The following is a 26430-nucleotide window of genomic DNA, read 5'->3' as shown; positions in this document are numbered from 1 at the left end:
AAGCAAACATCCGCCAGTTCCACTACATGGTGGTATGTTCCCAAACAGTCAAGCATCCATTAAATTAGGGATGGAAGGCAATTCCCCATAGTCCATAGTCATTCGCCAGGGCTGTCCTGGGGGTGAGGGATGGCCTTGACCTCACCCTCATGTCCCACGGAGGACTCAGCATGCATTTCCTCCTGGGACAAGTCCCGTATCCAGGCTGCCTCAGCAAGCAGTTCCCAGCCCACAGGGCGGCAACAACCTTCGCTTTCTCCGCTTTCTCCGGCCTCTGCTGGTTGGGGAACCATCCACATCTTCCCACCCCTCCACGGGGATCAAGCTCTCCAGCAGCTGCTCCTCCTGGTCTTCCTCAGACTGAGCTTTCATACGCACAAACTGCTCCACTGCCCTTCGGAAAGCTTTGGCCAGCACCGTATCCTGCCGACTACGCCATGTGTCGGGCGGGGGACCCTGCTCGCTGCGCCGTTTGACGTGCGGGGAGTCCGGTAGGGCGGCCTGCGGGGTCTCTGCTCCCGCTCCCCACATAAGAACGCAGGACACGGTAAGGCCAAACAGGAACACCCACGGAGCCATAGACAGGGGAGTCAAACCAATATATTCTCGCTGGCGGCTGATTTGGAGACACAGGAAGCAGGATCTACATAACCTGCCTAACAGCAGTCCGCGCTTGCCAGCTACCATCTCCTTGCTGGCCCCCATTTTCTCTGCTAGCGTAGCCACAGCCGTTATATTAGTGGCCAATGGCTTACGGGTTACAGCTGACGGCCAACTAGCCACAGCTGATGGCCATCTGATCACAGTTGATGGCCATTTACTACCCGAGCCAGCACCTTTCTATGTGAGGCCGAGAGCCTGAAAACTGTTTTTTGGGGCTTTGTCCCCACAGACCCTCAAATAAAAACTCTGTCAATTAATTTTAGTGAAGCCTGATTGATTTATGCTTGACCAACGCGATTTATAAGTATATATTCGGTCTTTTGTCCCCATTTCTGGCACAGAGCTCCAAAAACCCTGGGAATTTCCTAAGTGTTGAAAGTGATAAAGGCCTTCTGTTCTATTAATGAAATGACTTTTGGAAAGCACCTAAGGATGGGGCTGGCTGCCAATGCAGCCAACCATGTGACTAGAGGATCAGAACTTTCAGTCTCACCCGGACCTCCAGGAAAGGGGGAGGGGCTGGAGACTGAGTTTAATCACCAGTAGCCAGTGATTTAGTCAATCATGACTACATAATGAAGCCTCCATGAAAACCAAGAGGAAAGCTACTCTGCCCTTTTTCTGGAGAGCTTCCATGCTGGGGAACCAAAACGCTTCCACATGCCACAGTGTCAAGCCCCACTCTTCGTGAGTACAGAAGCTCCTTCGTTCACTGTTGATTCATATCCTTGAATATCCTTTGTAATAAATGGGTAATCTAGTGAGTAAACAAGTTTCCCTGAGTTCTGTGAGCCATTCTAGCAAATTAATAAAACCCAAAAGGGGATGGTCGTTGGAACCTCCCATTTGTAGCAGGCCAGTCAGAAGCACAGGTAACAAACAACCTGAGCTTGCAACTGGACTCTGAAGTAGCGGGCTTCTTGTGGACTGAGCCCTTTATCTGTGGAATCTGATTCTATCTCCGGGTAGAGTGTCAGAATTGTTGTCAGACACCCTACTGGTGTCCAAAAATTGCTTGTTGGTATGGGGAAACTTTTGCCTAGACACATGCGCGCGCGCACACACACACACACACACTCTGGGTCTAGGAACTCTCTTCACCAGCTATTTTACTTTAGTTTTGGGTGGGGAAGGAAAGAGTAATGTTGCTAAGTGATACAATTTAAGGATTTCCTTGTGTTTACTTGAAATAAAATACTAACAACAAATATTATTTCCTTTCATTCAATTCTCCTTTGTTTTCCCAAAATACAACTTTTAAATTATTTTCTCTCCAATTTACCCATTTTTTAAAAAATAAAAACAGAATAAAACTACAGAATCTACACCATTGTGAAAATCAGTCAGGGATTTGTACTCAATTTATTTCTTAAGAATAAATTTTTACTTGATTTTGAATAGGTCATATCTCTGATTCAATTTTATCACCATTAAGGTTCCAATTAAAATTAAAATGTTTTAAATTCTTCCATAAATTCTGTGCTTCAAATGCATTTTTTCATGTAATCTTCCAACATCTAAAGCATCATTACTTTCATTTTTATAGACAGGTAAGTTACCTATAAAAGTGTTAAATAACAGCTGAGATCAGAACCTAGATACTCTTTCTCCACTATATGTTCCTACTTAAAAGCTCCCATGTTTCCCCGAAAATAAGACCTAGCTAGTCAATCAGCTCTAATGTGTCTTTTGGAGCAAAAATTAATCTAAGACCTGCTATTATATATTATAGTACAGTATACTGGGTCTTATAGTAAGATAAGACCGGATATTATATTACATAATTATAGATAGATACTCATACAGTTTAAAAATATACTTAAATTCTGAAATAAATTCCCAAATGAGTATTTAAATTGATTGTAATTTTTCATTAGTCTAAACACTGCACTGATATTACACTTATCCACTTACATCCTTAGAATAAATACTAAGAAATGGAAATGGTGGTTTCAAAGAATATATACATGTACATTTAAAACTTTGACACTTAACAGTCAAACTGCCTTCTAATTTACATTCCACCAGCAATGTATGAGCCTGTTTCTATGTCTTCAAACATACTTTACAATCTTTTCCAAATTTTGTAAATTTTTACCAGTCCATAAATTAAGGAAATTAACTCTTTTAAACGTTACAAATGTTTCTTGGTTTGCTAATCGTCTTTTGACTGTTAATAATGAGCTGCACTATTAGAAATTTAAAAATGCTTTATATAGGCAAATTTATCAATCATTTTCATTACAATTACTAACTTCGGTGTAAGTTCTAAGACTGATCTTCCTTATCCCAATATTTAAAGTATATCTGCTTATTTTTTTCTTCCAATTCACACTGAAGAATTAGAACTATTTAGAATTTATTCTATTATAAGAAACAGTGATTTTATATATGTTTTTATCCAGACGAGCATTCTTTCTTCTTGACCTTTATTTAAATCACCATTTAATGGTCACATGAGCTCCTTCTCTAGCAAAGAGAAGTCATCCTTTTTAAACTTAACATTTTTTTCAATGTAACTGTTCTTACCTATCAAAAAAAGATGTGCAGATCTTTCTTAGAAAAAAATATGAAATTTTTATTTATAAACATTAAGAAAAGCCTAAATGAATAAATGAAGACTTCAGGGATAGAAAGAAAGCGTCTACAGATTTCAATGTCTTCTAAATTAAATCTACAGATTCAAAGCAATCCAATAAAAAAAATTCTAACAATATTATCACTGAATTTATAAACAAGCTGATTCTGAAATTCACATGGAAGAATAAAAAGCCAAGTCTGTATTAGAGATTGGGATTCCTTTGCTGTAGTTGCTGTGACAAATTGGAGCCGCAAACCTGGTGTTCTGTTCTGCCTTCACACCACCTTCTCCTCTATGTCTATCCCAGGTCTGTTAACTGGGGAGTGGAGTGGGGGGAGAGGTACACTTTACGTGTCGTTAGGCTCATCAGACATAAACTCTCTAAGAATTAGATGTTATATAAATGTCATGAAGACTGCTTTCAATAAGGTGGGAAATTATCTAATAATCTCTGCCATAATGCCATAAACATTTTTCAGTTAACATCCTGCTACTTGATTTTCGTTGTTTTTATATTTTACATAAAGCAGACTTTATATTATGAAGTTTTCTTTTTGCCCAGGTACTAAACAACCCAAGGTCTCTTTCTAATGAGAATGATGACTTTATTTTGTCCTACCATTGTCAATTGAAAGGAAGCTACTCACAAAAGAGCAACTTTGCTCTCCTCGTACTTACTACATTCATTCATGAACTACATAATATTTAGTGAGTATCTATTATATGCTAGGCACTGTGATGACTCTAGGGATAGGAAGATAAAAAGATACACCTATGCCCTCAGGAAGATATGAAGATGTAGAAATGCAAATAAACAATTACATCATAATAAAATAAACCAAATTACTAGAAATAAATGTGTTCAGTGTAGGAAAAACTCCTATACCTAACAGGGAAGGAAGAGTAGAAACTTTCAGGTGTGAGACTGATGGAAAGGTAGTTTGATACAGTAGTATTAGTAGCAAAGATATACGCATCACAGAAACTGATTTCTAGTTCGATATTACAGGAATGGAAAGTACCAGAGAGGGGTAACAAGAAGCTAAAGACAACAATATGGTAGACAAAGATAAATTTATGTTGCGATACTTCGAGCTTGAGGTATCTGTGGGACAAACTTACAACCATTTGTCTTTTTCTATCACATTGTCAAAGATCAAAGGTTCATTTTCATGTGTTAGTAACCTGGAAGATGGTGATGCCATTTACAAAAGTTTTTTTTAAAAAAGCAACATTTAGATTGTGTAGACATTTGATTTTTAGAAAGACTAGATCCAACAGACATACTAATCACCAATTTTTCTATTTTTTTCAAGGTCTATTTCTATCACAATGATCCTTCTAAAAGAAAAAGGCACATTAGATAATATATGAATTCATACAAATCGTGATTGGATTTAGATCAAGAAAAAGTGTTTTACAAGAAGCAGCAGAAGCAGCAGCAGCAGCAAGCAGCGTGCTTTCTTTTCTAAGACACTGAAAACTTATAACCCTACATGTTCTCTTTTCACTTTAGCTGCTAGGAAATCTAAGAACCAAATTCAATGCTTTACAGCTGTAATCAGCTCATCTCTAGAACCTGATAATGTTTCCTCTCTTTAAGTAGTGGATATTCAGTTGTTTGTTTTATCACTAGTTGTTCTATTTCACATTTTATTCAGTCCTATAAGCCATGTAAAACCCTTTATATGCAATAAAATCCTCAATAAAAAGAATGTTAATGCAAAGATTGCTTGCAATATTTGAAACAGCTTTTTACTAGGCAAATTAATCAACAACATTGTTTATGTAGATAATCTGCTCACTAAACCACTTCTTCATGAATAACAAATAAAGTGTTTCAATGAGGTCAAACTAACTTTTCAAATGAGTAAGATTCAAATTTAAGTACTATATTAAAGGATATATACAAATTAAGGAATATACAAATTAAGTAATCACGTGTATAGGATTACTTACTAATTTTGCGTATCAACTCTTAAAAATATATTCAAATACCAGGTTAGTTTATTTTTACAGGCAATTTACAGTTTATAGTGACTCCTGTGCATTTTCAGATTTTCAGCCACACCTGTTCCAAGTTAATCTATACCATCTTTAAGTTATTTATTTAATGAACATATTATATAATGAACATATAAACACATTTATTTAATGAACATATTAAATGTCCTTATAAATTACCATTTATACCTAACTAAACATGAGTTTATTTTTCTGATTTAAGATATTAATACGATTTTCTTTGTGAAAAATTAATATATCCAGATTGGATAAAGACAATCAGATATATTTCACTAATCAACTGATACTAAATTTAGTCTCTAAATATAAAAAAGTAAAAAATGGGAGCCAAGTTGCTATGAAGCCAATTTTCAGTCTCATTCACTTAAAAGAACCTCTTACAGCATCCAAATCCAGTGTCTTGAAAACTGTTACTTATGTTTTAGGGTTTTTAGAGTTTCTTTTTATTTTAAACAGGTATGGACATCAGATAAAGTCATTTCTGACAAACAGCAAGCAAACGAGGTGCACCTTCGACTGCTCCAGCCTACTACAGCATTTCCTGGCTAAGGTAAGAGAAAAGGGAATCCAGGCAAAGCCAATGGAATCCATAAGTTGAGAAAATGAGATGACAGTCCAAGAAGACCAAGGTAATAAGAGTTCACAGGAGAGAGCAGGAAAAAGGAGAAAGCTACATACAGTGAGAACCCAGGAGAGGTCCCTTTCCACTATAATCATAACACCTCGTAAGGAAAATTCCCAAGACAGGAGAAAGCTATGTGAAAAAATTTGAGGGAACAGTACCACATGTGTACATAAGACCAAGAACAGTGCCTGTTCCCAAAAGGTGGGTTAAAAAAAAAAAAATCTCCTAATTTACAGGACATTAGGGTACAACACTCAGGAAGGTATTACTTCATACTAGGTAATAGCCCTATAAGGATCCACTCAATAAACTGTAAAAGCAAGACCTAAAATGATCAAACTATTTCTAAACAATTAATGGCATCCCAGAAAAAAGTTCAAGAATTTATAAGAATTATGGATACAAAATATTCAGAAGTTAAGAAGGTAAAATTCACAATTATCAGAAATCCAAAGATTACTCTGAATACGAAGAAGAAAACAACCCAGGACGTAGAGAATAATCAATTGACCCAGATTTGACAGATGCTAGAATGAGCAGAGAAGTAGTACAATGTTATTTTAATAGTACTTCATATGTTCAAGAGGACATGTAGACAATACAATTTCCATACATACTAATACATACACAGAAAATAAACTAGATAAAAACTATGTCTGATGTGAAAAATAAGCTAGACAGGCAGACTGCATGTAGCAAAAGCCTAGTGAACTTAGCAACAGAAAACACAGAGAAAAAAGAATCCAAAAAGAATTAAAAGAATGTCAGTTCTTTTACTGCTACGACATCTCCCAATATACTAATAATATTTTCTAATATAGTAATATTATACTTATCAATATGCTAATAAATGAAATTCCAAAAAGGGATGAGAGCAATAAATGGAGAAAAAAATGGCTAAAATTTCCCCGAACTTTATGAAAATTATAAACCCATAAATCTAATAAACTCAATGAACCCCAAGCCAAACTTGGGCACATACTGCTCAAAACTAGTAAAGAGAAAATATTAAAAGCCGGGGGAAAAAATGACATAAGCGTACAGACTAAGGGAAGTATGATAGAAGACTTCTTATCAGAAACAATGCAAACACCAAGACAGTGGAGTAAAATCTTCAAAGGACAAAGGGGAAAAGCCATCAGCCTAGAATTCTAAACAAAGCAAAATATCTTTCAGAAAAGAAGCAAAATACTTTACACAAAAACATGAGGAATTCACCACCAGATCATCATCACAGAAGAAACGGTTAAAGGAAGTCCTTCAGAAGCAGCAAAATGACACTGGATAGATGGAAGTATCTATTAATATCTGCAATGGAACGAAGAGCACTGAAAATAGTACATGGGTAAATATATGTCTTTGTCTTATTATTTCAAAATCTTAAAAAGATAACTGCTTGTTTAAACAAAATAATATAACAAAGGATTTACAACACGTATAAGTAAATTCATGACAAAAAAAGTATCAAAGCTGGGGGGAGAAATGGAAGTACACACTTGTAAAGTCCTTAACACAACACAAGAAGTGGTATAATATCACTTACTAGAAGACTCCACCAAGTTACAGATGTATACCATAAATCATAAAGCAATGAATAAAATAAAAGATTATAGCTAATAATCCAACAAAGAAGTTTTAAAAAGAATCATAACTTTACTCAACTAATAATAGAAAAGAAGGCAGAGAGAGAGGGAAGGGATCTAAGAACAGACAGGCCAAACAGAAAACACAGCAAGATGACAGACTTAAACTTAACCAAATCAATAATATCATTAAGTGTATATCATCCAGATCTCAATGATTAGTTACTGGTCTGAATCTAAACAGAAAAATTACAAGGAAGGAGATTGAATCAGTAACCAAAAAGCTCCCAAAAAAGAGAAGTCCAGGGGGCCACCAGTTAGCTCAGTTGGTTAGCTCTTAACAACAAGGTTGCCGGTTCGATCCCCACATGGGCCACTGTGAGCTGCACCCTCCACAACTAAATTGAAACAACATGACTTGGAGCTGATGGGTCCTGGAAAAAAAACACTTAAATAAATTAAAAAAGAAAAAAAGAAAAGTCCAGAACCAGATGACTCCACTGGTGAAATCTACCAAACATTTAAAAAAGAATGCATACCAATCCTTCCCAAACTCTCCCACATAACAGAACAGGAGGGAACACTCCCAAATTCATTTTACAAGGTCAACGTTACTGATAATAAAACCAAATAAGGACACCAGAAGACAATTACATTATCCCTGAAGAATACAGATGCAAAATTTCTCAACAAAATATTAGCAAACCACAGTCAACAGTACATTAAAAGGATCATAACCATGACTAGGTAGCACTGACCTCAGGCGTGCAAAGATGGTTCAACATTCACAAATCAATCAATGTGATTCACCTCATTAACAAAATGAAGGATAAACATCATATGATCATCTCAATAGGTATAGAAAAAGCATTGACAAAATTCATCACTCATTCATAATAAAAACGGGGTGTAGAAGGAATGAACCTCAACATAATAAAGGCCATATATGACAAGTCCACAGATAGCATCACACTCAAATGGTGAGAAGCTGAAAGCTTTTCCTCTAAAATCAGGAAAAAGACAAGGATGCCCACTTTCACCACTTTTATTCAACATCGTATTGGAAGTTCTCGCAAGAACAAATAGGCAAGAAGAAATAAAAGGCATCCAAATCTGAAAAGAAGAAGTAAAACGGTCTCTATTTGCAGACAACTATTTACAGATGACATGATCTTGTAATAGAGAAAACCCTAAAGACTTCACACAAAAAACTGTTTGAATAAACAAATTCAATATAGTTACAGGATATAAAATCAATATTCAAAAATCAGTTGTATTTCTATACACTAACAACTATCAGAAAAAGAATTTAAGAAACATGCCCATTTACAATTACATCAAAAAGAATAAAATATCTAGGAATAAGTTTAACCAAAAAGGTAAAAGATCTGTACACTGAAAATTATAGGACATTGATGAAAGAAACTGAAGGCACAAATAAGTGGAAAGATTCCATAATCATGGATGGGAAGAATATTGTTAAAATGTCCATACAAACCAAAGCAGTTTATATATTCAATGAAATTCCTCTAAAAATTCCAATGGCATTTTTCACAGAAGTAGATACAAACAATCCTAAAATCTGTATGGAACCACAAAAGATTCCAAATAGCCAATGCAATCTCAAGACGAAAGAATAAAGTGAGAGGTATCACACTCCCGGATTTCAAACTATATTGCAAAGCTATAGTAATCAAAGTAGTATGGTACTGGCATAAACACAAGACACATATATCAATGGAACAGAATAGACAGACCAGAAAAATAAATCTATGCATAAATGGTCAACAGATTTATGCAAAGGAACCAAGAATATACAATGGGGAGCGGAGTCTCATCAATAAATAATATTGGAAAAACTGGACAGCCAAATTGCAAAAGAACAAAACTGGATCTTACACTATAAAACTGGATCTTACACTATATTTAAGAAATCCACTTAAATATAAAAATACAAACATTAAAATGACAGGAAAATATATGCCCTACCGATACTCATCAATTAAAGTGGAAGTAGCTACATTACTGTCAAAGTAGATTACAGGGCAATGATTACCAGGGATAGAGATCATTTCTTAATAATAAAGGAGTCATTTTATCAGGAAACGATAATCCCACATGTTTAGGAACCTAATAACAAAGCTTCAAAATACATGAAATAAAATCTGACTGAACTGCAAAAAGAAACAGATAACCCCACAATAATAGTCAGAAACTTCAGCACCACCACCTCCTTACCCCCAGTCAATAATTGATAAAAACAAGTAGACAAAAATTCACCAAGGATACAGAAGATCTGAACACTTTCAAACAACCTATCCTGATTGACATTTTTAGGACACTCAACCCAACACCAGCACAATACATTTTTTGTTCAAGTGCATATGGAATATCTATCAAGTTAAAACATTCTGGGCTATGAAATTTCAATAAATTTTAAAGAACTCAAGTCATAAACATATGTTCTCTAACTATAATGAAGTTAAGTTAGAAATCAGTAACAACTATCTGAATAATGCACAACTATTTGAAACTAAAGAACACAAATGTAAATAACCCATGGAACAATGAAAAAATCAAAAGGGAAGTTAAAATGCATTTTGGACCTAATTGAAAATAAAAACAAAAAATACCGCAATTTGTGGAATTTATAATAGGGGAAATGCCTATAGCAGAAAGGAAAAAGGGTCTTAAATCAATAATCTCACACATTTTAAGAAACTAGAAAAAAGAGCATATTAAACTAACACTAAAAAAGAGCTTTGTCGTTTAAAACCCCACAAGATTACTTACAAGATGATTTTGTGGAAAAAAAAATAAAACAAAGCAGAAAAAAGGAAATAAAGATCAAAGCAGAAATCAATAAAACAAAAACAGAGAAACAGAGAAGGTTAATAAAGCAATACGCTGGTTCTTTTAGAAGATTAATAAAATGTGATGAACCTCTAGTCAGACCGCTCAGGGAAAAAAACACAAATTATCAATATCAAGAATGAGATGTGACATACCACAGATTCTGGTATCAAAAGGATAAGGGAGTACTGTGAACAACTTTATGCATATAAATTTTACAACTTATATGAAATGAGAAAATGCCTTGAAAGACACAAACCCACTCAAGAAGAAATAACCTGACTAGCACTATATCTATTAAAGTACTTTAAAACCTTCCCTCAAGGAAAATTCCAGATCCAGATCGCTTCAGTGGTGAATTCTATAACACCAAACATTTAAGGAAAAATAATACCAATTCTACATGACCATTTCCAGAAACTCTGAAAGCAACACCTCTCAATTTATACTATGAGGTTAACATTATGTAATATCAAAACCAAAAATACTACAAGAGGGCCTGACCCGAAAGCTGATCTCTAGGAACTGGCTCAGCCAAAGTCTGAGGGTTACAGCAGAGACAGTCCTATGTCAAGTGGGAGATTCCCCCCAAACTAGAAAACATTTACATTTCAAAAGCAGAGGAAAGACAACCACAGGATTAAAGGAAGATGTGAAACCATGCAAACTGTTATGTGGGATACTTGACTGTTAAAATTTTCTCAATCAAGTTTTACAGCTTCCTCAAAAAGAAAAAATTTACAAGCAAAGTACAGACCAGTATCCCTCATGAACATAAATATATCAATCATAAACAAAATTGTAGCATATCAAATCCAACAATATATAAATATGACAATTCATCAGGACCAACCGAGCTTTAATCTCAGGATTGCAGAGTTGATTTAATATTTGAAAATCAATGACTATAATTCATCATGTTAATTAATGAAAAAAATCTGTTCTCAATAGCAGAAAAGTATTTGACAAATCTAACATCCGTTTCTGATGAAAAAAACTCTCAGCAATCTAGCAGTGAAACTTTCTTAACATGATAAAGGACATCTACGAAAAACCTCCAATTAATATCACATTGTATAGTCAAAAAAGCTCACTGCTTTACCAACATAAAAAATAAGACAAGGATGTCCACTCTCACACTTCTATTCTCTAGAAGTTTTAGTGAGTTCAAAAAGGCAAGAAAAAGATATAAAGGCATCCAGATTGGAAAGGAAGAAGTAAAACTGTCTTTATTCACAGACAATAAGAATATCTACGTAAAAAATCCAAATGGAATCTACAAAAAATATACAGAACTGAGTTTAGCAAGGTTTCAGGATACAAGGCTCAATACGCAAACATCAATTTTATTTTCTTACACTAGCAACAATCTGGAATGAATATAAAGATGCCATTTTCAAGAGCATCAAGGGGGAAAAACATTTAGGGATACGCGACAAAAGATGTGTAAGACTTGCATATTAAAAACTACAAAACGGCCACCCGGTGGCTGAGGCGGTTGGAGCTCTGTGATCCTAACTCCGAAGGCTGCCGGTTCGATTCCCACATGGGCCAGTGGGCTCTCAACCACAAGGTTGCTGGCTCAACAATTCGAGTCCCGCAAGGGATCGTGGGCTGTGCCCCCTGCAACCAGCAATGGCAACTGGACCTGGAGCTGAGCTGCGCCCTCCACAACTAAGACTGAAGGGACAACAACTTGACTTGGAAAGAAGTCCTGGAAGTACACACTGTTCCCCCAATAAAGTCCTGTTCCCCCTCCCCAATAAAATTTTAAAAAACTCTACAAAACACTGCTAGAGAAATTAAAGAAGCCCTCTACAAATGGAGAAACATACTTTGTTCATGAGTCAGAGAATTCAGTATTGTTGTAAATTTTTCCCAATTTGACCTATAGATTCATCATAATCCCCAAAAAAATCCAAGCAGGAAATGTTTCTTATTCATTTTAGAAATTGACAAGCTCATTATAAAACTCATATTGGTAAAGGACGTGGCATAGTACCGCCACGCCAGAAAAAAAAAGGAAAAAAAAAACCTCTGAAAAGGAAGTACAAAGTTGGAGAGACAACTGATTTCAAGATTTACTATCAAGTTACAGTAAATTAAAAAACATGGTATTGGCACCAACACAAGTAGATCATAGGAACAAAATAGAGAGTCCAGAAATAGACCCACACATATATAACAACTGAGTTTTGGAAAAAGTACAAAGGCAATTCAGTGGTGAAACTGCGGCAGTCTTTTTCAACAAATGGTGCTGCAACAACTGGATATCCATATGCAAAAAAATAAACTTCAATCTAGAAGAAAGCATGTTAAGAAAATCTTTGTGACCTTGGCTTAGGCAAAGATTTTAGATACAACACCAAAAGTATACAAACCATAAAATAAAAAATTGATATATAGGCTTAATCAAACTTAAGACTCCAATCCTACTCCTTCAAAGAAAATGTTAGGAAAATTAAGAGACAATCCAAAGATGCAGGGAGGGGGAGGCAGGAATCTGATAAGGTACTGTTATCCAGAATAAATAATTAATTTTCAAAACTGAGTAAGAAAACAACTTCAAAAATAGGTAAAAGATTCGAACAGACACTTGATCAAACAAATTATATAATGGCAAATAAGCACATTAAAAGAAGCTCAATGTTATTAGATATGGGGAAAACACTAATTATAACCACTACATACTACTTATAGTGGCTGAAATTAAGACTGGCAATACCAAGTGGTGTTGGTTCATTTGTGGAGAAAGGGGCACTCTCCATACTCCGCTGGTAAGAACGTAAAATAAAAAAAACAGTACGGCGGTTTCTTTAATAGCCATTCCACTTCTAGGTATTTATCCAAGAGAAAAGAAAGACTATGTCTATACAACAAGTACACTTCATAGCAGCTTTTTGCAATAGTTCAAAACTGAAAATCCACGTGACCATCAACAGGTAAATGGATAATCAAATCGTGGCCTATCTGTACAATGGAACACTACTCAGCAATGAAAGCATGTACTATTGACACCCCCCCCCACAACAGTATTAATGAATTTCAAAATAAAAGGCTGAATAAAAGAAACCAAACAAAAAAAAGCAAATACTATACAATTCCATATATATATAAAACTCTAGAAAATGCAAACCAATCTGGAGTGACAGCAGATCAGTGATTGCCCAGGGAACAGGAGGGCTAGTGCGAGTAGGGGTGGAAGTAAGGGATTACTAAGGCGCAAAAGGAAACTAGGTTACAGATATACTTGTCATCTTGATTGTCTGGATGTTTCCTAACCTCGATTGTCATGATGGCTTCACAAAGTAAGTGTGTGTGTGTGTGTCAAAAATTATTCAATTATGTGTTTTAAATAGTGCAATTTATTGTATGTCAATTATAGTTATTAGAATGATACAATAATCAATACATTTATTAGCTAAATAAGTACTCATTTTTTTCTTTTTAAATCAAGAAGACTGAACTGTTATCTTGCCACAGATAAAAATTAACATTTAGTCAATATCCACTGCATGCCAGGCATTCTATTAGCCACTTTACAGGTGCTAACTTAATACGTATTATCTTAAAGCTATTAGTTGTAAAAAAAAAAAAAAGAGGGGGAGGGTAGAGGATAACAGAAACTTCAGAAACTAGACAAGGCTTTATTTCTTAAAAAAAAACAACAACAAAAAACACAACTTTCAGTTCCCACAAAACAAATATACAGCAACATCAATAAACACAGCAGATTTAAATCTAAATCCTTCATAGTCAAGTTCTATCAATTCAGTTGGAATTGTCCTACTGTAGGAATACATGCCAAGGAAAAAAGTTTACACTGAATGTTTAAATATGTTCTTATATTTGGATCCACTGAATTCTATAAATACCCTGAGTGAATAGGGTTAAAAATATAGTTCAGATGGAACCAAATAAAAAATAAAATCTTGTGTAATCGGCAATGTCCAATTACTTTGCAAACTAGTTTCCTCATATGTTTACTTTATGTTAGACTTGCACCTGTTTCCAAAAAGGATTTGAAGTGGCTTTTCCATCTGCAAAATGATGTATCTAATTAGTGAACCTCTAAGATGTCTTTCAGCTTTTGTCATTCTACTTTTTCCCCACTCATATTCTTAAAAACTACATTAACCATATTTCAAACAAAATAACTATAACCCTTTAAAAATTCAGACTATTTCATTCAATTAATGTATCAGAACCAAGTCTAGCATTTGAAGGTCCACCTTTTACTCTTATACTTTCACAAGGTTTCTAAACCTCAGCACTGCTGACATCTAGATCACAATATTGCTGTGAGGAATTATCCTGTACAGCGTAAGATGTTGAGCAGCATTCCTGCTACCCACCCAATAGATGCTGTAAACGCCTCCACAAAGTTGTGACAAACAAAAGTGTCTCCAAACACTGTCAGTGTCGAGGGGGGGTGAGGGGAGGGAGGCAAAATTATCCCCGGTTGAGAACTACTGTTTTAAAACTACTGAAATGTAGTAATCTTGCACTATGAACCTACTCCACACACAGGACAGGGAATTTGAAAGCAAAATGTCCTCTATTTGAAGGTTCTTAAGGGTATTTTAAATGTTTATACACAGTGTATGCTCTATTTTCCAAAAGCCCATAAATTAAAGAGCAAAGGGTTGTTGTTTTTAATTATTGTTTTGTTTTCAAATGGAGGAAGCTAGGCCGTACAAAATATGTGACATGTGTGACCTCTTAATTTAGATCATGTCTCCCAGATGGAAGAAACTTCTAGCCAAAGAAGTATGTATGAAACATTCCTTAAACACTCTATAACTAAAGAACTATGGCAGTTAATTTAGAAAATATCAATACTCCTTTGGAACTCAATTTTATAGCTCTGCCATTACCCAACCTACAGTTTGTCCCAAATAGGTGTCAAATTCCATTAAGTGTTCAATTTCAAACTGCCATTATATGTGATACCTCTCCTAAATTCACATTAACTTTCTTTGTCTCACTCTCTCAGCCAGAGTTAACTTCAATGAGTTAACTCTGAAGTGGAATGAAGAACAAAAAATAAAAATATCATAATCCCAACAGTATTTAGATTTACATTTTCTTGAAAACTGGGTTTCTTTTTATGTCACTAACCTGCATGTAACTGCTTTCTTACTATTCCACAGGAATAAATACAACCTACTTGTGATAAAAGACTTGCTGTCATAAATGTAGGAAGAGTAAGAAACAACCTAGAGACAAGAAACCCCCAGTTTTGGCTCTGGCTCCCAGTACCTGGGTGACCATTTCACACCCCCAACTTCAGTGTTCTCATTTGTGAAAAACAGGAAGATAATGATTTCTACCTCTGGGTTATTGTGAGGATTAAGTATAATTTATGTGAAATCATTTTGTGAACAGTAAAGCACCATACAAATGTTGGGTATTATTGGTGGTATCCTGGTGGCACGTGCAAACAATATAGTTGAGAAAACAAGACACCTCAAATAAGGGACTTACTGATATCACTGAATAAACATCACTTTTCAAAATAAACACTCATTAGGAAGAGAACTTGAGCCAATAAACTCTGAACGATGATTCACACATCTGGGTTCAAATCTCAGTTCTGCCTTTAACACCGCATCATCACAGGCAAACTCTCTTTGTCACCTCAAATTTCATCTAAAATATCCAAGTACAAGACCAGATATTCCATAAGTCTTATTATAGCCCCTGTCAGCCTAAGAAATGACCAAGTAGCCAAAAGCTTTAACACTCTCCAAAACTCAGGGCACTCTCTGGTTTGCCAGCAAAGCAGAAGTCGAGGGTAACAGACAGTAAGAAATTGTTGATGGCATAAAAACAGAATCCCATACAGTTCTCTAGAAGAAAAGAAAGCTGTAAGCCACCTTGTTCCTATAACGAATACTAATTCTCTAAGTGACAGTAAGGACGAACAAGGTGCATTAACAGCAGGGCGGAGCTCTTCCCCACAAGGTTTTGCAGAACCACCCACTTCCCAAAGGGGTACACCGCTTCCTGCGGGCCCTCAACGGCCAAGAAACTTGAAAGACTTAAGGTCTACATTGTCTAAGAGAGGACTTTAGTTTTGTGTTCACTTGGGCGTGACGGTCGTCATCTGGCCAACATATCCTATAAACACCATTACACACGACACGAAGTCTCCCGCAAGTCTAAAAAAAAAAAATCCAAGTGTTTAGAGGACTACTAGTGTTTAAAAATGAGTTCAGACGATGAACTCAAAACGAGATAAGTGGGTGCGTGCTTGGCAGCTGCCAGGTTTTTCTCTTCCCCACGTTAACCGCCCTCCCGCGTCTCCGCAGAGGCGACGCCCGGCCCCGCTCCGCCCCTCGCCGGGGCCGGGGAAGGGTCCCCAGGGTCCCCAGCAGAGGCCGGGCCAGGTAAGCCAGGCCTCCGGGCGCCGCCACCCCTCGCTCCTCACCGATGACGATGCGCAGGTGCTTGAGGCGGGTCAGCGCGTCCTTCTTGGTGTCCAGCACCTTTTGGGTAGACTTCTTCACATCCCCGTGCGGCTTCTTGGAGAACATGCTGCCGCGGCCCCCTCCACGGCCGTCTCTGGCCCCCTCCCGGCCCGGTTCCACCCGCGGAAAGTGGAGGGAGTGGGCGGGGAGGACACTAGCGTGAGCGGCTCATTCACGCCCCGGACTTGCGGGCCCGGGTGCAGCCGACTCCTCCCAGACCCAGGCCAGGGCCGCCACCTCCACCCGCCTCGCGCCGCGGCCGCAAGCCGCCTTCGGCTCGGGCTCCAATATGGCGGATGCCCTCTCCCAGCCCTGCACAAAGCCAGGGAGACCAGGCTGAGTCGCCCGCCGCCGCCGCCGCCCGCTTCCTGCGGCCGCCGCTCGCCGCCACAGGCCGGGGCCCGGGACCAGGAGCCACGGAGGTGGGGCTCTCGGCGGCAGCAGCACAACTCCTCCCTCCCTGAGGCCCCCTTAAGGTTAAAGCGTCCGTAGCAAGCTCAGACCTTGCAGAAGCCGACAGGGATACCGAGTGTAGTGATGGGATTTCACGACGCTGCCGTCAGTGGCGAATGGTCCCCGTGGCAACCACCTTCTGACGTCAGCTTTCTTGACGTCATGCGAGCGTGAGATCATCCGTGGCCTTACTCGCTCGCCTTTGGTGTCTTGTGCAAGCAGCCGAAGGAGGAGCCCAAGAAAGTCAAGGAAGGGAATTACTTTGTGTGTCATTGTAAGCAAAGTGATTCCTAGCCAAACTCCCATAGTGTCGTATATTTTTGTTTAAAAATCCTTCATCTCCACTGTTTACTATGTCATAATAACTTCAGAAGATAGCCCCAAAACATCAAAGCAGACGTACAGTATAGTTTTGATGCCAATTCTGAAGGCATTGAGTAGAACACTCCTTCACTTACTAATTTGAATTTTGTTTAAAGGATTTTTGTTTTGCAAAGTGATGATTAACAATTTACTATATTTATAGTACAGAGATTTATAGTTACAGTACATCCTCTTGGTTAAAATTATCTCGTATAAATAAATGAGCTCTCCCAAAAGCATGCAGTAACGGAAAAGTTACAGAGAAAAGAAATCTGGAGAATTTTTAGGGTGAGTTTGCCTAATATGTAAGGAGTTCGCAAATTCGTGAGAAAATGAAGGCCCAAGGAGAAAAATTAATAGAGAACATGGAAAAAAATCACAGTAGTGTGTACTCATAACTAAAACTGAAAAATGCTCACACTCAGTAGTTTAAAAAATCAAATTAAAACAATATTTTTAAACAGCTTTAATTAAGATGTAATTGATACAATAAACTGAACATTTTCAAAGTGTACAATTTGGTAAGTTCCACATTTGTACACCACCATGAAAACATCACCACAATCAAAATAGTGAATATATACATCATCCCCCAAATTTTCCTCTCACCTCTTTGTTATCCCTTTCTCCCACTGCCCCACCCCTAGTCCCAGGCAACCATTGAGCTTTCTGTCCCTTGGAATTTGCATTTTCTAGTTTTATAGAAATATAAGCATACACTATACTCTTTGTTGTCTGGCTTCTTTTATATATACATACTCAATATACATAATTTATTTTTAACAATAAAGTAATGTTTTATCAGTCAAATTAGTAAAGATTGTTTTTAAATTAACCATCTTACTGCTGAGAGTGTGACAGCAGACACTCCTATTGGTTTATTCAAATTTAAGAGTTTTTAAAAAACTAATAGATTAATTTTTTAACAGACTTAAATTTCGTAGCTCAGTTTTAGGTTCCCAGCAAAACTGAAGAGAAGGTACAGAGATTTCCCCATACACCCCCCCACCCCACACATGCACAGCCTCACCAATTATCAACACCCCCATGGAGTAGAGCATTTGTTACAGCTGATGAACCTATGTTGATATATAATTGTCACCCAAAGACCATAGTTTACATTAGAGTTCATTTTTGGTGATGATCTACTTTCCCATAATCTTTCCATAGAAAGATTAAAATCTTTCCATAGAAAGATTAAAATTTTCCATAATTTTAATCTTAAAACCAAAAGCTTTGAGAACTGCTGGTCTATCTCTTGATCACTAAAAAAAGTTCTTAATTTTGTGATTGCTAACTTCAAGTCCTTGCCATTTATATTTCATTAGGATTCACTTGATCCTGTTGCTATTCTTAGCATTGCAACACAGTTTGAATTGCCTTCCCATTCACAAGTAATGAAACTAAAACAGATGCAGTGTCTAAAGCAACAGAAGTAAATTTACAAGCTTTTATAATAAAATGTAATCAACAAAGAAATAATAGCTGTACATAGTGATTTCTGTCCAAAGAGTACTGTATGAAAAAGGCTAAACAACAAAAAACCCAACCATCCAAACAAACAAACAAAAAAGCTCACATTGGAGGAACCTGACAATACTTCAGCCAGGTGATCAAGGTCAACATCAATGGCGCTTTACCTTTGTGATCTTCTCCCCGAAACCTACAACCTTAGTCTAATCATGAGAAAGACATCAGACAAATTTCAACAGAGGGGCATCCTTCAATAAACTTGACCAGTACTCCTCAAACCTCTCAAGGTCATCAAAACCAAGGGAAGTGTGAGAAATTATCACAGCCAAGAAGAGCCTAAGGAGAAATGATAACTAAATGTAGTAAGGTATCCTAGATAAGATCATGGAACAGAAAAAGGATAGATAAAAAATAAGGAAATCTGAATAAACTATGGAGTCTAGTTACTAATAACATATCATTATTGGTTCATTAACCATAATAAATGCATCATACTAACGTAAGATGTCAATAACGGGAGAAACTCTATGGGAGTTGGGCATATGGCAACTCTCCAATACTATTGGCTCAATTTTCCTGTAAATTTAAAATTGTTTTAAAACATAAGTCTATTCATTAAAAAGATCAGTGGTTGCCAGGGTTTGGGGTAGGGGATAAATAGGTGGAGCATAAGGATTTTTAGGGCAGTGAAAGTACACTGTATAATACCGTAATAGTGGAATAAACATCCCTAGTGATAAATGGGGAAAAAGAGACAAATCTCTGATAGAAAAAGAATTCCAAAAAATTTATGTAGATACCCAAGGAGATGGAGAATAACTTTCTATTTCTTTGGTGTGGTCCGCAAATATGAGTTTCTTCCAAAGAGTACAGTGTGGGAGAGGCAGGGAGGGTAACTTTACAGTGCAGAACTAACAAACACTACTAGGTGATCAAGGTCAATACCAACAGTGATAAGTCATGTTGCTAATGTGTACCCTGGATATAATGTAATGAAAATAGCACTTCACCTCTGTGGTCTTTCTCCCTAAAACCTGTAACTTCAGTCTAATCATGAGATAAGTATTAGACAAATCGCAATTGACCAGTAATTCTCAAAACTGCCATATCTATTTTTTCAAAACAAAAAGTGTTTAATGAAAAAAGTGTCGTTTTACTTTTTTTTTTTTTTTTTTTTTTTTGCAAATCTCTTTAATGTTTGGCCTAATAGAAGACAGCTGAATTCTTATGATGCAGTATGTTCTTTTGGTTGAAGCATATAGAAAAAAAATCTGGCCTCATGTAGATATGTAATTGGAAAAGGGGAATATGTTAATAGCTTTTTACATAATTATATACATTATACTAAACCTAAACGGAACTGAAACTCAACAAATGGTGGTTTCTTAAAGATTAGTTGCAATGTAGAATATAAAAGTATATCAGTAGACGTTTTGTATTACATTAAAATCTTGTACTTTAAATGGACTTTATACCCATTCATAATTTTATAACCTTATACATTTGCTGTTTGGAAAATTGTTCACTGAGTTATACAAATATTCCAAATGTTAATACATTTCATTAAACAATATAAACATTTTTAACATTACATACATCAGAAAAATCCTTTAAGTGTTAGAAAGTTGTCATGTTCACCACAGTGGGTAAAAGTTTTCCAAATTCCTAATTTTCATCTGGAAACTTGAATTTTATCTTTGGTAGCAAATACTGTCAATTGTTTTAAAAAACAACAGGCTCACGTTGTTCATTTGATTTTTTTGTGAAAATATTTGCCAAGTATCCAAGTCTGAATAACTACAGTTTGTCAGTTCTTGTAAGTATTCCTTGAATCAAGTTGTTAGGTCAGCTCACAACTCAGTTGCACAAGTGCTTTTCCATAAGATCTCCATTGTACTTCAGTATGCAGCAGCTTTATACTACTTCCAACTTTGCCACAGAAAATATTAATATTAAAATGTTTAATAAATATTAAAGATGTATACTCAATGCTTAGAATTTAATAAAGAATATTTTTTATTGTTCATCAAGGATATTCATAAGTGAAACTGGCAGTGAAGAATACAATTTACATTAGTACAGTTTGCTCCCACTGCTTTCATGCCATGTAATGTGCCAACCATTTTAGCTATCATTGCTCTCACACCATCAGTTCCAACGACAATACATTTTGTAATTTTTTTCTGTTGTAATTTCATAGATTATGATTTAATTTTTAGAGAAAACAGGTAACATTAACACACAAGTCACGAAGCATTAGAAGAAATATTAGATTGGTTAAGGACAGAGAAAGTTAAAAATCATATACAATGAGTATGGAACTTCTTAAGCAAAATGTTTTTAAGATTTGTTGAAGTAAAGGCTGCTGACATTATTTGTTTGTATAGGCAAATGATTCAAATTCAAAGAGAAGGGAGGGAAGTAAACTATGTTCTATATCCTCTCTCTCCTGCCCCAAATTTAATCCATTGCTTAGTTTTGTCGATATGCCTCCCAACTATCTCAAATTTGTCCATTTCTTTCCACCACATAGCCTCTACCCCTGTACAAGCCACCATTATCTTCCCTCAACATCTGATTGATTTATTCCTTTCTCTTGTTTTATCCTAATCCATTTTCCACTAAGCAACTAATGATCTTTTTTAAAAGATCTGATCTTAAATTAATGTAATCTTATCACTAACCTAATCTCATTATGCCTTCCTACAAACTTCCCAATGACAACCCACTGCCTTTAGGATTAAAAAAAAAAATGAAATTTTCTTACCATAGGCGGTGTGAGATGTAGCCTTTTCCTAGCTCATGAACCTCACCTTTCACCCTTTTCACCCTTGAACACTAATGACCAACTATAGTGTTCTCTTAGTTCCTCAAACATGAACATACGACACTCTTTCCTATATCAACATCTTTACATATGCTATTCCCGTTCAGTTTATAATATTCCTTGTTTCCCTCTGAGCAGGGCAACTCCTACCCACCTCTCAGGTCTTAGCTTTAGAGAGGCCTTACCTGACACCTACTCCCCATCTTAATCAGGTTTCTGTGTTACACTCTCTTAACACCAGCAGGGACCATACCTCAATTTGTACAGTTAATCATTTAATACTATCTCTCCTCTTTTCTGTAAACTCTATAAAAGCACCTACTATTTCTATTTTGTTCACCAATGAATCTCTTGAAACAGCACAGTACCTGACATATAACATGCATTCAATAAATAGTTAATATATAAACAGATATAAGAGGATTTTTGATAAGAATAAATAAGAAATCATGATGGGAGATTTTAGAAAATTTTATTCATTGCTTCCATTAAAAAAACTCATACATTTTTAAGAAAAAGTTAGCTGTCAGTTTTATTTATTTATTTATTTACTTATTTTATTTTTATTTTTTTGCAATTTTAAGTCTATTTTTTACGTTTTTATTTTTTTATTTTTATTATTTTTTGATAAATTTTTTTATTAGTTTCAGGTGCACAAAACAATGTACTAGTTAGACATTTAGCATTTATATTAGCCGTCTGTTTTAGTCAGAACTCTTTCAGCTGAAAGTAATGAACAACCCATCAAAAAACAGCTTCAATAAAAAGAGGAATTTATTGATTCACATAACTGAAAATCTAAGGATTAACATTGAATACATATGGAACCAGGTAAATAATGTCATCAGGAATCTTTCTAGTTCAGCTTTGCTTTACCTCTGTGTTGGTTCCCATTCCCACTTCTCCCTTCCCCCCAGTTGCATGTGGAAGGAGAAATGGCCCTAGTAAACCTAGGCTCCCAGGCTTAATAGAACTTTTAATTTCAAAAGATGAGAACTCCTTCCTCATAGCTCCCTCCAATAAAAGATCTGGCAGCATCCATTGCAGCCTAGCTTGGTCCACATACGAGTCCCTGAACCTGAACCATATGGGCTGAATGGAACAGAGGAGGTTCTCCAAAGGAAAGTCAGAGAGCTGTTACCTCAACCAGTGGATATATACTGGGGAGATGAAACAAAAGATATCCACCTAACTAACTATACAGAAAAATTATCTAAAGAGCCATACAAATTAAAAATAAAATTGCATATTAAATTGCATATAAAATTGCATATTTACCTTTGAGAGAAATTTCAGAGAAAAGGAGTTTCCCTACTTGAAAAAAAAATTAGACACTGACTACAGAAAAGCACATGGTAATTTGAGCCATGAGACAGAGGAATAACAATAACATAAATACACTAACAGAAATGTTTTCAAATTTATACTTGAACTAAACCCATAACTAATTTCTGCAAATAGAGAATTAATACAAGGATAGGTCCTGTACCAGTGAACAGGCTGTTTCAAGCACCTTTAGGTTGTTTCAGTCTTAAATAATTGAAATCATTGTAGTGCGGGGGACCCTGCAGGGTCTCTGGTCCCGCTCCCCACATAAGAACGCAGGACATGGTGAGGCCAAAAAGGAACACCCATGGAGCCATAGGTAGGGGAGTCAAACCAATATATTCTCACTGGTGGCTGGTCTGGAGACACAGGAAGCAGGATCTACATAATCTGCAACCCGCCATCCTAACAGCAGTCCACGCTTGCCAGCCACCATCTTCTTGCTAGCCCCCATTCCTTTTTGCTAGCGTAGCCACAGCAGTTATATTAGTGGCCAATGGCTTACGGGTTACAGCTGACGGCCAACTAGCCACAGCTGATGGCCATCTGATCACAGTTAATGGCCATTTACTACCTGAGCCAGCACCTTTCTATGTGAGGCCGAGAGCCTGGAAACTGCTTTTTGGGGCTTTGTCCCCACAATCATGGTCTTATATGATTGGTGTAATTATAAATTGGTCTCATCTAGTTGTCATGTAGGTCCCTAAAGGTGCTTCAGTTTGAATTATTAAAACGTTTACCCTGATTTTGAATACTAGTTATTAGTCACAGCCTCTGGTCTCCTGCCTTTGTTTTTCCAGCTACCAGGATCAGCAAGGGTCAATCAGTAAAGACAAGATTTGATTATACGACTGATGTCTTAGCTCCACCTTGTGGTAACAATTGGAATTAAGTTTGCTTTCCTTCAGAGGCAAGATCTGCTGATTAAAAACAATGGAGCACAAGCAATATAATGGGCATAAATGAGAGTAAAAAACGGACTTCTAGCTGCTTCCCTATATCTACTTTATTCTGAACAAAGATGAAATTGAAAATGATATACATGGATCTTTTAATATTTTCTTCCTGCCCCCTCCCCGCAGGATGTACTCCCAGGATTATATTTGTCCCACTTTGGAGACCACTGACCTATAGAAATCTTCACACATATGCCCCAAAGATACACACAATAACATTAAAAGTATTATAATAATAATTAATTATAATATAATAATATACATACAAATATGTCAACACAATGATATATTTTTAATAATGAAAAATTGGAGGCTACCTAAATGTCCATTAACAGGTAAATGGGTAAAATTTTTAATATTAATGGAATATATATACTCAGTGGAATACCCAAGAGCAGATTAAAATAACTGGATTAGATTAGATTAGAGCTACCTGTATCGTGGTGCATAAATCTGAAAAACATGGTTGAGGAAAACAAAGTTGTAGCATGATATGTGTGTATGAGACGACTTTAAAATGAGCACTTTCAAATATGTTAAACAGTCCTATATATTATTTATGGATCTATACATATACAAAAATAGTTGTACATATGCATGGCAATCAAAAACACCAAGTCAGGACAATGGTTACTCTGTAAAGGGAAGGAGAGAAAATTGAGATTGAGAAGGAATCTGGAGCAAATGTGGTAAAATGCTAAGATTTGACACAGTTTAAAGGTGGGTACTATGTTAGATATATATTATTCTGAATACCTTTCTATGTGCTTAAATTATTGTGTAATATGCAAAATATTCAATAAAACAGATTAGGAAAAAAGTTACCCTAAAGAAGATATGGAAGGAAAACTAGAAGGAAAAACCCAAAATTATTTTATATCTACTTTATACCAGAGCAAACCCAGTAGGCAATGTAGTGATAGTGGATTATCTACATGAATATTAAAATAACCAAGAATTATGATAGGCATACCATAGGAGAGAATGAACCAAGAACTAAAATCTTCAAAAAACAAGGGGGAGTGACCTTGGGGGTTTGTAGATGACAGCGGAGATGCTGTGTGGTATGTTCTGATAACAAGCTGAGGGTTTTTAGGGAGGAGAGGGAGGATTGTCTGGAAGAAACTAGGAGGAGAAGGAGCATACCTACTCCATGACAAGGCTCAGTGGGAGGAGGGGTGCAAAAGAAACAGGGTCCTAGGAGAGACCACGTTTCCTTTAGAACAAGAAAGTTAAGGACCATTCAGAGAAGAGGATGAAGATATACCGCGGGTGCCAAAAAAATGTATACACATGACTTCATCTTTTTTATCAGTAGACATTGAGTATTACAATTTTAATAGTTTTTTCCTTTCTTAAAATGTGTATACATTTTTTGGCACCCTCTGTAGTGGATTTTGCTGTTGATTGACCATGAGTTCTAGAGGGCTCTCAATAAATGAGTAAGTATGAATGGATTAATGAAAAGTGAGAATTAAAATGTATCTAATGATGTGTAATCCCTACGTAAAATATAAAATATAAAGTGCTACATAAATATAGGGCATCATTAATACCTTTTTAACTCCCTCCATAGAGGAAACTTCATTCTGCTTTCATGGTTTTCTTTACATCAATTTGTATTTTCTAAATTGACAATAATCTTTTCTGGCCTTATGAATTTTTTGTCCCTTTCGGCTCCTCTTACAATCCCTACACATTTTGTTCTAAAATCTGTTTGGAGAAAGGGGAGACAAACTCTCCTTTTAAATAAAACACTGTAATTGCAAAACCTATTATTCTGTTTACCTTAAACACAAATATAATGTTGGCGGGAATTTTAGAGTTAGAAGAGAACTTAATGTAATGCAATCTTCTCATTTTACAACTGACCAGAGATTACATGGTTTGCCAAATTAATTGGCTGATTACTAGCAGAACCAGGATTAGAATCCATGCCTCTTATTCAACTTCCTTTTGTTTTTATTTGAGCAGCAGAAACAGAAAGCACCTCCTAAAGGGGCACTACATGCTGTGGTTGAGGGCAGGCTCCCATGTCAGACTACCCAAGTTCAAACCTCAATCTGCCATTTATTAGCTGTGTGACCTTGGCCAAGTAATTTAACTACTCTGCGCCTCAGTTTCCTTATCTACACAATGGAAGAGATAATTGTATCTCCTTCATAGAGTCGTTATAAGGATGAAATGAATTAATGCACTTAAAGCACATAACAGTGCTTGGCACATAAA

The 26430-nt window shown here is 36.3% G+C and overlaps 1 protein-coding gene across 14 annotated transcripts in view; it reads right to left on the bottom strand.

Moving 5' to 3' along the window:
- Positions 1-17367, bottom strand: part of RALGAPA1 (Ral GTPase activating protein catalytic subunit alpha 1) — a 214538-nt gene extending 197171 nt beyond the window's left edge. For 7 of the 14 annotated variants that reach the window (XR_013993430.1, XR_013993431.1, XR_013993432.1 and 4 more), the window contains exon 1: positions 16764-17367. Coding sequence is in view for 8 of the 14 variants with exons in the window: in XM_081049576.1 (XP_080905702.1) it covers positions 16764-16869 (106 nt within the window). In the remaining 6 variants the exon portion in view is untranslated. The remainder of the gene's footprint in view (positions 1-16763) is intronic. The other 7 variants (XR_013993433.1, XR_013993434.1, XR_013993435.1 and 4 more) reach the window with 1 other exon arrangement.
- Between the last annotated feature and the right edge of the window lie 9063 nt (positions 17368-26430).

This window comes from Rhinolophus hipposideros (genome assembly GCF_964194185.1).
Source record: "Rhinolophus hipposideros genome assembly, chromosome: 5".
Classification (NCBI taxonomy): Eukaryota; Metazoa; Chordata; class Mammalia; order Chiroptera; family Rhinolophidae; genus Rhinolophus; species Rhinolophus hipposideros.
Note: the sequence above shows the minus strand (reverse complement) of the source record. Positions and strands in the feature narration are given on the sequence as shown.